Source organism: Boleophthalmus pectinirostris, unplaced genomic scaffold, assembly GCF_026225935.1.
Source record: "Boleophthalmus pectinirostris isolate CB_2022bp ecotype Guang Dong unplaced genomic scaffold, ASM2622593v1 HiC_scaffold_9, whole genome shotgun sequence".
NCBI classification, from domain to species: Eukaryota; Metazoa; Chordata; class Actinopteri; order Gobiiformes; family Gobiidae; genus Boleophthalmus; species Boleophthalmus pectinirostris.
In genome coordinates, this window is record NW_026571541.1 from 32,860,773 (window position 1) to 32,873,232 (window position 12,460).

The following is a 12,460-nucleotide window of genomic DNA, read 5'->3' on the forward strand; positions in this document are numbered from 1 at the left end:
CGTTCTACACCAGACAACAGATGAAGACGTACAAAAGTTTGGAGACATATCACTTTTTTTGTGAGTGGATGGGTCCTCAACCTTGGTGCAAAACGCCTAAATGATGATTATCGTTTGGTCTTCGCCGGGGTGAGTGTTTCTCTTATTTTATGCGTATAGACGTTATGGGAAAAACTGCAGTGTATCGGCAGTAAAATCTATCTGAACTATTTAATGTCAACAAACGTCGTTAGCCGTTAGTCGTTAAAGATTCGTTTATGTTTAGGTAAACCACAAAAAACAATTTAGCTTTGTAACAAACCTTTGTCGAACGTGTTCACTGCAGACACGAGCATGAGCGAATTCTGCTCCTCCCGACCGCAGACAGGTTTGTAATCCACTTTTTACGGCGTCGTTCTGTCGGCTTTTCCCATTTCTGACCTTTGTGGACGACTATATTCGGTTCTCTAAAAAAATCGCTTTTCCTTCTCTCGGTTAGAACGATTGGCACAGCCGCAAACTACACAACACATCGGCATTTTCCTCCAGTCAGTTCACTTCCTGCCTCCATCTGATTTTGCGTGCTGACAAACGTAGCCCTGTGACGTCACGTGAAACCCAGATATTGAATTGATTGTTGATTTTTTTGTTTTTTTAACTGTTTTTATTTGAATACAGTATATTAGTTTGTGCAAACTTTGATCATGTTAAAAATACATTTTTCAGCAGAAATGTTATGAAGTAGGAAGTACAGATACCCGCTCTCAAATGTAGGGAAGTAAAAGTAAAACATATCCACTCTTAAAATGTAAAATATTAAAGTACAGATTTTTTTTTTTTTTATTAATGTACAGTACTTAACCTACATACTTTGTTACATTCCACCACTGGGTTTGTGGAGATGCAGGCCCACTCAGAGTAAGGATGTAAATATTTCAGGACAATGAAAAGTTATGGTTTGGGTCTTAATGTAGAAAAAAAGTGTTAGAATTGTAGTTTTTGGATCTACTTTCCTTGGGCACAGTGCATTCTACTTTTATGAATGAAAAGGCAAGTTTCTCTAATAGGAAACATTAAAAGTCACTAGAAAAGTAATATTTTGACAGTCTGAACTTTAAAATGTCAGAACAGAATATGCTGGGATAATTAGAATTCATTTGGAAAAGCCTGTAACATTTAAAACCTGTCTTGAAATAGTTTGACATTGATCGATTGCACGCGTGTATGACGTCGGTTTTGTTTCCCGTCCGCAGTCATTCGTGTAAATCGGTGATGGAGTTTGTGAACAGCAGCGAGAACCTCATATTCGTCCACAACACCATGCACGTGCTCTGTCAGCTGGCGGACAACCTGATCACGTGCTGCGGGGGGATCCTGCCGCTGCTGTCCGCTGCCACCGCTCCTGCCGCTGTAAGTCTGCGCGCTGCGATGGCGACATCTAGTGGACGCTCGGTTTTACTACAACAGCTGCATCGAGATAAGAAATGTTGTACTGCAGGGGTCTCCAAACTGTAGCTCTTCACTCTCTTCGAAGTAGCTCGCCAACGGATTTCTGAGTCATACCACTGTGCTGAATAACTAAAATTTTGTTAATTGTGCACTAATAATTAGACATTTGTTTGTTTTATTGGCATCTAACTGTACCTCAAGGCTTGCGCTCTCTCTTTTTTTTTATAATTCTCTCAATTTCTTTTTTTTAAACACTAAAATGAGCAGCTCTCTGGCATTTTTGTTTTGTAAATTTAGCTCATCGGATGAGAATTGTTTGAGACCGCAGCTTTACTGGATCAGTTTTGTGTCTTATTTTTCTGGTTTTGTCCTGGTCTGGTCCAGATTAATTTCTTGTCCAGATTAAGTCCTGTTTTAGTGCCAGTTTGAATGTGGTGTGTGTGAATAAGTGTGAATGTTGTTTGTTTTGTTTTTTCCTCAAACTTTTGTGATTCACCTGTAGACCGTAACTGGCCGTAGTTCCCATGTCATTTTATAAACATAAATTATACATTCACATTTTAACATGGGTTAAAATTGAGTTTTTAATCTTGTGTGGTCACTCTGGAAAGAAGAGAATACACGATTCCATATTGTGTTTGCTTGTTTCGTACATTTAATCAAGTATTATTAATTAGGGATGTAACAAAAAACTAAATATTGTGATATCGTATCGTCAAAAGTCTCACTATCATGGACAGTCACAATATATCGAATTATAAGTTTCTTTGCTTAAATGCATGATTTTATAGTAGCAACAGATAATAAACATCGGGAACTACATATCCCATGATTCATTTCAGCGCAGACAACATGAAGGAAATATGTTTTTACTTGAATTCTTGGGATTATGACAGAAATAATTCACACCAAAATCTTGTCAAGGTATTTTAAAAGCAAAAACGTGTCCTTAGCCTCTTCAGAATATCGCACAATAAATATCGTACCATGGGATGCATATTGTGATAATATTGTACAGAGAGATTTGGATATCATTACACCCCTAATTATTATTATTAATTATTATTATTAGCAATTTCTTTATCAACAAACACTTTGAGGAAACAACAATGCTGTAAAAAGAAAAAAGCCATTACAGTTACATATATATTCAAATCTAAATCTAATACTTAATAATACAAATAAAAAATAATAAATAAAAACAGCTGTCTACATTAGGTATACATGAATATATATTTATATGTAACAATAATCAAAATATTGTGATATTCTATCATCAGAAGTTTCACAATAATATGATGGACTGTCACAATATATCGAATTAAGTCTCTGTGCTTAAATAAATGATTATAGTGCAGCAACATAACAAAAAAAAACAAGGGAACTACATAGACCATGATCCTTTGCTCTGTTTCAGTGGAGACTACATGCAGAAATAACTATTCTAAGCACTTTTAAATCTCAATTCTTTGGATTATGACAGAACGAAGGTCTTGTCAAGGAGCATTTTAAGAAGAAAAAACTGCATATTCACAGTTTTGTTTGCCTCCACAATGTATCGCAATAAATATCGTACCGTGAGATACATATCGTGGAAATATCGTATCGAGAGATTTGGATATCGTTACATCCTTAGTATTAAGATTCGTAGGAAGTAAGCCTAAGTACGATTGAGTGACATGTTCTGAAATATTTTGACAGTTTCCATAATCAGGAGTCGCCTTTAATAACAAAAAGAGACACAGTATTTTAGATTTCACCTCCAACCACAGCACAGTGCCTCTCCTCTCTGCGCACTGTTCACTGTTCAGGGCTATAAACTACTTTAAATGAACAGACTGTAAATGTGATTCTCCTCTGATCTGTCCCGTGTCTTTTGTCGTCTCGTTCGTCTCTTGTCTCACAGTGTGGATCAGAGCAGAGCCTGGAGCCTCCTCAGGGCCTGTCCCCACACGCCGCTCTGTCCCTGCTGTCTCGTCTCCTGGTTCTGGTGGACGTGCTCGTCTTCTCCAGCTCTCTGAACTTCAGCGAGATGGAGGCGGAGAAGAACATGGCTCCTGGGGGGCTCCTGCGACAGTGCCTCAGGCTGGGTGAGGACCAGGATGCCAGGATAATCCGTGTATCATTCGTTCATTTGTTTTTCAATATAAAACCAAAAATAAGAAAATAAAAAAACAACTGTTTTCTTCATTATTTGTCTCCAAAACCAAAAATTAAAAAACTGATAACGATTCGCTTTTTCAGTTTTTGATTTTGTGTTTAAATGAAGAATGGAAAAAAACGGATAATGACCGTTTCCCGTTTACGTGACTTCTGTGACTGCGATGCCGGACTTTTGTACCGCGTACGGACTGAACCAGGACTGATCCAGGTCCGAGACCAGACCGGGACCAGAGCAGGACCAGGGTGGACTCCGAGCTTTGACTCCGAGCCTTTGCGGGGTCCGAGCCTCAGCTTTGAACTCCAGCCCTGCCGTGGGCTCTGAGCCTCTGGTCTGGTCCCGGTCTGGTCCTGGTCTTGTCTCAGTCTCAGGCTTGTTCTGGTCCCGGTGTGGTCTGTCTCAGTAGCGCTGTGGTCCCGTTGTGGTCCCGGACCTGGTCCATTTGAACCAAAAGCTCTTAGTTCGGTTCGTTTTCGTCATTTGGATGCTTTGCACCACCTCGGAACCGCGGTTCTTGAGCGCGGAGGACCGGAGCAGCCCGTCCGGACCTGTAGTCCACAGCTTTCTCGCTTTCCCCGCACGGAACCAGCGCGCAGATGATGAGATGGAACCGCTCGGACTGCTGGTCTTGGTTTCAGTCCCGCTCTGGTCCCGCTCTAGTCCCGCTCTAGTCCCGGTCTGGTCCCGGTCTGGTCCCGGTCTGGTCCCGGTCTGGTCTAAAACAGTTGTTTATTCTTTTTCTTATTTTTGGTTTTATGTTGAAAAACGAATGAACGAATGACACACGGATTCAGGATGGATGAAGTGCTCCATTTTGTCACTTAAGTAAAAGTAGAGATACAAAGGCATAAAGTTACTCAAGTAAAAGTAAAAGTATCACATGAAAAAAATCTACTTAAGTAAAAGGATTAAAGTACCTATTTAAAAATGTACTTAGAGTAAAACTTAAACATATTTTGCAGAAGAATAATAATAATAAATACGGTACTCTTTAATGTTCAGTAATGGTCAAATCCACCTTTATTTTGTGACTGACGAATAATGTCGATTGATTTGGGTCACGAAGGTTTGGTGACTTTTAAATTATGGGTCCCCAGAAAAAAAGTTTGGGAAACACTGCCTTAAAAGACAACTGTTTTATGTTACAGTTTGCTGTGTGGCGATGAGGAAGTGCGTGGACTGCAGGCCCCGCCCCCACCAAGCCCCGCCTCCTAGTACCCAGGATGCATCAGGAAACTCTTCTAACTCCAGCCAGGTGTGTCCTAACTCCAGGGTCGAGAAAAATACATTTACCACAAGAGGGCGCTTTCTTTCCATGGAGACGTTATTGCATTGTCTGGAATGTTTCACAGTATGGCATTAAACCTGTCTATCGTCATGGAAACCAAACCGGATGAAGTTACAGGTCAGATCTGTGGAGGGGCAACCCTGCTGACAGTCAGAATGCCTGTTTTTCTAGGTATGTTTGAGCGATAAAACCACCTGTAATTGAATAAATGTAAGTCACACTGTGGAACATTCCAGGCAGAGCAATGACATCTCCATAGAAACAAGCAGGTGACGGACCCTTCACCTGAAAAGTTTCACAATCCACCTTTAATACGATGCAGTTCGTAGCTAAAACTGCAGGATGAAGTACTGTCATATAGTCCTTTGATTTTAGAAAAGTAACTATATTCTGAATATGACCAAATGAAAAAGCAACTGTACAAGAATACAGTTAAATCTAAAACTAGTGAACAGTTAATATTCTGAGTACAAAATCTGACTTCCTGCTTGTATTTTCTGTATTTTGTCTGCAGTCTCCCTCAGAGGCTCTCCCTGGGCACTCGTCTCCTCTGCGGGACCCACAGTGCCTCCTGCAGGACGAGGACGTAAACCGTCTCCGGGCCGTGGTCTTCAGGGACGTGGTGAGTCTCTACAACGTGCAGCTCATTTCATTTTTCATATTTAAAAATTTCTTTCATTCATGTAAGATGAACATAAAATATTTATGTATCATACAAGGATCAAAAAGGAGTATTGACTTAGGAGTATGTGCATCCTTTAACTTAAAGGTTGTATGGAGGATTTTTTTTGTTTCAAGTTGTCAATGATAGCATTATAGAGGTGCAGTAGCCTTGTAATTATGATGACCAAAAAAAAGAGAATAAAAATTCATCAACTCTGGACGTGGTGGGGCTAAACATTTGCCAATAGATAACGACACTGCCTCGTTATCTGTGAGCTGACAGGCTGTCAATCAAACTCCCTACGTTTCTAGCGTAACTGACTTGCCTGCGCGCCGCCGGTACGTGGTTTACGTACGTCTGTCACGCAGTCCACAGACGCAAGACGCACAGACGCTGTTTACTCCACCAACGCAACAGTTCTTAGCGGCTTTTTTTTACCTATATCTTCCTCGCAGTTGGCACAAAGTTTGTTGCAATGGCAGACAAGAATCCAGGAGCAGTTCGCCGCAAAAGAAAGTCCGTTTTTGAGGTCGCTGAAAGAAGAAGACAAGGGGAAAAGCAGCAAAGCCAAACTAAGGTGATTCTTGAAGATTCATTCCAGCGATGGCGCAACTGAAGCAGACGCAGGGTCTAAAGACTGACGCACTGGTCGCACAAATTACTCCTGGACAGGAAACTTCTGCTTATTATGAAAACGTACTTTATTTCCAAGAGCTAGTCAAACGTTTTTCAGGACACGAAAGCGATATCCTATGTCTTGAAAACGTAATTTTCAAGGCAAAGAAAGAGTCCGCTTGCTGCTGCGTGTTGTAGCTAGTTCATTCGCACTGAATCTCCGCGCAACCTTCTCTGCACCCCTTTCCTGCTCCTCTCCCCGCTGCCCGTTCCGCTCTTCCCCCTGCTCCTCACTTCTCCGGGCACGGAATCTCCGCGCACCGCTCCCCTCCCTCTCTCCTCTCTCCTCCTCCCTGCTCCGCTCTTCTCCCTGCTCCTCACTTCTCGTCCGCGCACGAAATGTCCGCGCACCCGCTCCCCCCGCTCCTCACTTCTCCGTCTTGCCTAACCAACACTGTAGTTAGTTGTTTACAAGTCATGTGCAGCGCACCGGCTGTAAACAAACCTGTTTCTGGCGTAAGGAGGAGGCGGGAGGAGGCGTTTCTACGTAGGAGCTGTAGGGGAGGGGGGTGGTTTCACGCATGCGCAACATTTGAAAAAGGACAAACAGTCGCTGGATTTCTCGTTCCTTGGAAAATCCTCTATACAACCTTTAATGTATCATCTGTAGCAGCCACATTTATATACTTTATCAAAATCACCATTCAGTTCATTCACTCTAGAACATCACTCTCATCACCAGACACTCATCAGTGCACATTATGGGCGTAAGTTTGGTTTGAAAAGAGTCATTGTTTCAGCAGGCGTGAGAAAATGCCGTAGTTTGTGCTTGGCTGAGTTTCCAAATGCCATCTTGTGTTTGTACTCGCCGCGCGCAGTGGATTGAGCGGCTCGGGAGGCGGTTTCAGAGCTCAGAGAAACAAACAGTTTCAGTGGAGGAGCAGCAGAGAAATATTTGCGTACATTATTATTATTATTATTTTTTAATTTGTGGTCACATCAGCTTGTCAAAGCCTTGATCCCGTCAGATCTCAGAAGCTCAGCAGGGCCGGGCCTGGTTAGTTCTTGGATGGGAAACCGCTGGGAAAATCAGGAGCCACAGTGGGACACCAGTGGCAAAAACTGTCATTGTGTCCTTAGGCAAGACACTTCACCCACTTTGCCTAGGTGAAAGTGGTGTGTGTGTTGGTAGTCGGAGGAGCTGATGGCGCAGATTGGCAGGCTCACGTCCGTCCGTCTGCGAGTGAATGAATAATGAACTGTAAAGTGTTTTGGGTGTCTTGAAAGGTGCTATATAAATGCAATAATTAATTAATCATCAGGTTTTCAAAACTTAAAATGTTGTGTTTTGCAAGAATATGACAGTGGTGGTATGGTGGACTTTTCTTGTCGTGGGCCTTGAGAACGCTTTTATATAATGATTCTAGAGGCATCAGAGCTGATTTACAAGCCTATGTTACATGTAAAAAGTATATAAAAGTTACATAATGCACCTTTAAGTACATTGTGCATTATGTAACCTAAAGTTACATTGTGCCGTTTTGAGCCCTGTGTCCCCTGTCTCAGCAGATTTGTCCTAGTTTTATACAAGAAATGTCCCAAGTGTCCCTATTTGTGACCAATCTGATCCCTGCCAACAGTAAAAAGAGGCATAAACTGTCATTTGTTTAGATAAAACACAGAAAAGCTGCTTAAAATTGACCAAAAACACAAAGAAAATGTGACTATACTGACTCACATTATTCCCAAGCACATAATAATTTTTCTTAGTTATGCACTTGTTTCACAGTTTTATTATTACCAACCACCACAAACCAGAAATGTCCCAGTTTTTGTTTTGAAACTCTGGTCACCCAAGACTCCGGTGGACACTCGGACACAGCCCATTTTTTGGTAAATTGGTGGGCAACAGTTGCTGATTTTCTTTGTACATAGTTTTAAAAATATGTAGATCTCCCAATTCCCGCTCTTCTTCATCTCTTCCTCTTCCTCGTGTGTTCTTCTCCTGCAGGACGACAGTAAACAGTCCCAGTTCTTGGCCCTGGCTGTGGTCTACTTCCTCTCTGTCCTCATGGTGTCCAAGTACCGGGACATCCTGGAGCCGCGCCCCGAGACGGACAGGAGCGCCGGCCAATCAGGGCCCAGCGGACAAGAAGTCAAGTCACCGGCCAACTCAGGTGGACCAGATGCACGAAGTAATACTGTAGGACTGAACCAGGACTGAATCAGGTCTAAAACCAGGTCTAAAACAGGACTGAACCAGGACTGAACCAGGACTGAACCGGGTCTAAAACAAGGACTGAACCAGGACTGAACCGGGTCTAAAACAAGGACTGAACCAGGTCTAAAACAAGGACTGAAGCAGGTCTAAAACAGGACTGAAGCAGGACTGAACCAGGTCTAAAACAGGACTGAACCAGGTCTAAAATAGGACTGAACCAGGTCTAAAACAGGACTGAACTAGGACTGAACCAGGACTGAACCAGGACTGAACCGGGTCTAAAACAAGGACTGAACCAGGACTGAACCAGGACTGAACCAACAAGGACTGAACCAGGACTGAACCAGGACTGAACCAGGACTGTCTAAAACAAAGGACTGAACCAGGACTGAACCAGGACTGAAGAAAACTGAACCAGGACTGACTGAACCAGGGTCTAAAACAAGGACTGAACCAGGTGAACTAACAAAAAGGACTGAAGCAGGTCTAAAACAGGACTGAAGCAGGACTGAACCAGGTCTAAAACAGGACTGAACCAGGTTAAAACAAGGACTAAAACAGGACTGAACCAGGTCTAAAACAGGACTGAACCAGGACTGAACCGGGTCTAAAACAAGGACTGAACCAGATCTAAAACAGGACTGAACCAGGACTGAACCAGGACTGAACCAGGTCTAAGCCAGGACTAAACCAGGTCTAAGCCAGGACTAAACCAGGACTAACCAGGTCTAAACCAGGACTAAACCGGTCTCAGTCCTGGTCTGGTCTTGGTCTCAGTTTTGGTCTCACTCCCAGTCTGGTTTGGTCTCAGTCCCATCTTGACACTCAGTCCTGGTTCAGTCCTGGTTCAGTCCTGGTTCAGTCCTGGTTCAGACCTGGTTTAGACCTGGTTTAGACCTAGTTTAGACCTAGTTTAGACCTAGTTCAGTCCTGGTTCTGGTTGTATGCATCGCAAAAGTCATTTTTTTCCCATTACACATTTAAACACAAAATCGAAGACTGAAAAAAATCATCTTTATCCATTTTTTTTCATTTTGGTTTTGGAGACAAATAATAAAGAAAATAGTTGTTTTTCGCTTTCTTATTTTTGGTTTTATTTTGAAAAACAAATGAACAAATAATACCCAGATTCTCAACGCACATAAGAGTATTTTGAGTAATATAGGAGCATTAATAGTTCTTAATAATAGCTCTTAATAAATCTTTCTTTTCTTGGCTTTCAAAATCACAAATGTACAAAAGATTCCAAAATATCCGCTCATTTCTCAAACCTCGAGATCAGATTTGAGTTCACGGCAGGACCCATGACCCGTGTGTGCGTGTGTTTGTGTCTTGTGTTGCGTCGGGCGGGTTGTGCGTTGGGTCCGGTGGAAGTCACTGTTCTATTCTGGTCTTCATGTGTCAGAGCGCATTATCCAGGCAATCCACCAAAGCCCGCGAAACAGAATGGGACCATAGAAGAAGAGAGGCCGCTGTCGTCTTCATAAACGTCTCCGGAGAACGGGGCGGGGGATTTCTGCAGACGCCGCGTGCAGACCAGAGGACAGGATGTGGTCCGCAAGCTGCACTCATTTACAAATACGTGACATGAGATAGTGAGGGTTTCCTGGCGCATATGAATCAAGACGGGATGAGATTTGAGTTTAGATCACAATACGATGATTATTTATTAGTAGAAGTGTATTTATTATCATTTTATTATTATTATATTGTTTGACGCTACTCGTGTTTCTTCATATTTCAAGGTTTGAGTGATTTGTTTTTGTTTAGTTTTGCATGAGAATGAAAAAGGTGTGTGTGCTTGTGTTTACGCGTGAATAAAAAAAATATACGAAACGAACAATACAGTGATTATGGAATGGACGATATATCGACTCCGGTATCGGTATCGAAGTTGGAGCGGTTTCCCAGATTTCTCTTTTTGAACAAATTCGTGAGAGATTTTTTTTTATATTAGGCTAAAACTATACATACTGTACATAATATCGTGACGTGAAATTATTACAAAATATTTTAAATCCTGAATATACTTGATTTTATTTTTATTTTATTTTTTCAAAAGTGAAAAATAATTCACAATAATGATGCATGAAATAATGCCAGTAGTAGTAGTAGTAGTTGTTGTAGTAGTAGTAGTAGTAGTTGCTGTAAAGTAGTGTGTGTAGTAGTTGTAGTAGTAGTAGTTGTAGTAGTTGTAGTAGTTAGTAGTTGCTGTAATAGTAGTTGCTGTAGTAGTAGTAGTTGTAGTAGTAGTAGTAGTAGTTGTGTAATAGTAGTTGTGTAGTAGTTGTAGTAGTTGTAGTAGTTGTGTTGTTAGTAGTAGTAGTAGTTGCTGTAATAGTAGTTGCTGTAGTAGTTGTAGTAGTTGTAGTAGTGTTGTAGTAGTAGTAGTAGTAGTAGTAGTCTGTAGTAGTTGTAGTAGTAGTAGTGTAGTAGTAGTTGTTGTAGTAGTAGTAGTAGTAGTTGCTGTAATAGTAGTTGCTGTAGTAGTTGTAGTAGTTGTAGTAGTAGTAGTGTTGTAGTAGTAGTAGTAGTAGTTGCTGTAATAGTAGTTGCTGTAGTAGTTGTAGTAGTAGTAGTTGTAGTTGTAGTAGTAGTAGTAGTAGTTGTGTTATAGTAGTTGCTGTAGTAGTTGTAGTAGTAGTTGTGGTAGTAGTAGTTGTAGTAGTGTAAGTAGTAGTTGTGGTAGTAGTAGGAGTACAGTACTAAAATATCTGAGTAGTTGTAGTTGTAGTAGTAGTAGTAGTTGCTGTAGTAGTAGTAGTTGCTATAGTAATAGTTGCAGTTGTAGTAGCTGTGGTAGTTGTAGTAGTAGTAGTTGTGGTACTAGTTGTAGTAGCAGTTATTGTAGTAGTAGGAGTACAGTACTAAAATATCTGTGTAGTTGTAGTAGTTGTAGTTGTAGTAGTAGTAGTAGTAGTAGTAGCAGTTGCAGTAGTAGTTGCAGTAGTAGTAGTTGCAGTTGTAGTAGTTGTAGTTGTAGTAGTTGTAGTAGTTGTAGTAGTAGTAGTAGTAGTAGCAGTAGTAGTAGTTGCAGTAGTAGTAGTTGCAGTAGTAGTAGTTGCAGTTGTAGTAGTTGCAGTTGTAGTAGTTGTAGTAGTAGTAGTAGTAGTAGTAGTAGTAGCAGTAGCAGTAGTAGTAGTTGCAGTAGTAGTAGTTGCAGTTGTAGTAGTTGTAGTTGTAGTAGTAGTAGTAGCAGTAGCAGTAGTAGTAGTTGCAGTAGTAGTAGTTGCAGTTGTAGTAGTTGCAGTTGTAGTAGTTGCAGTTGTAGTAGTTGCAGTTGTAGTAGTTTGTAGTTGTAGTAGTTGTAGTTGTAGTAGTAGTAGTAGTTGTAGTAGTAGCAGTAGTAGTAGTTGCAGTTGTAGTAGTTGCAGTAGTAGTAGTAGTAGTAGTAGCAGTAGTGCAGTAGTAGTAGTAGTAGTAGTAGTTGTAGTAGTTGCAGTAGTAGTAGTTGTAGTAGTAGTAGTAGTAGTAGTAGTAGTAGTAGTAGTAGTTGCAGTAGTAGTAGTTGCAGTAGTAGTAGCAGTAGTAGTAGTTGCAGTAGTAGTAGTAGTTGCAGTAGTAGTAGTTGCAGTTGTAGTAGTTGTAGTAGTAGTATCAGTAGTTGCAGTAGTAGTAGTTGCAGTAGTAGTAGTTGCAGTAGTAGTAGTAGTAGTTGTAGTAGTTGCAGTAGTAGTAGTTGCAGTTGTAGTAGTTGCAGTTGTAGTAGTTGCAGTTGTAGTAGTAGTTAGTGTAGTTGTTGTAGTAGCAGTTATTGTACTAGCAGGAGAACAGCACTAAAATTTCTGAAAGTGAAAAAGTCATCTGCTCCTTTTTGTTCAGTAGAGATTGGGAATTCTGAGGCTGAAATTATTCAACTGATTGTAGTGAAGTTGTGTGGAGTGTAAAAACACAGTGGAGCACTTTCTGTTTTACTACATGACATCACAAGTGGGAGGGAGTGTTTTGTGTTTGAGAAGAAATCAGTCTAAATATATAAGTTTGTGTGTTAAACAAGTGTGAACGAAACAAAACAGAACTCCAGGTCTGTTTGTTGTAACAGAGATCAGAAAACAGGGGAATATCGGTCCTTTAAAAGCAAAA

The 12,460-nt window shown here is 41.1% G+C and overlaps 1 protein-coding gene across 1 annotated transcript in view; it reads left to right on the top strand.

The window, feature by feature from the left end:
• Window positions 1-12,460, top strand: part of LOC110174043 (neurobeachin-like) — a 783,761-nt gene that overhangs the window by 310,867 nt on the left and 460,434 nt on the right. Inside the window, exons 26-30 of the mRNA XM_055166710.1 lie at window positions 1,233-1,389; window positions 3,335-3,518; window positions 4,738-4,803; window positions 5,333-5,499; window positions 8,168-8,351. Coding sequence (XP_055022685.1) covers window positions 1,233-1,389; window positions 3,335-3,518; window positions 4,738-4,803; window positions 5,333-5,499; window positions 8,168-8,351 — 758 coding nt within the window. The remainder of the gene's footprint in view (window positions 1-1,232; window positions 1,390-3,334; window positions 3,519-4,737; window positions 4,804-5,332; window positions 5,500-8,167; window positions 8,352-12,460) is intronic.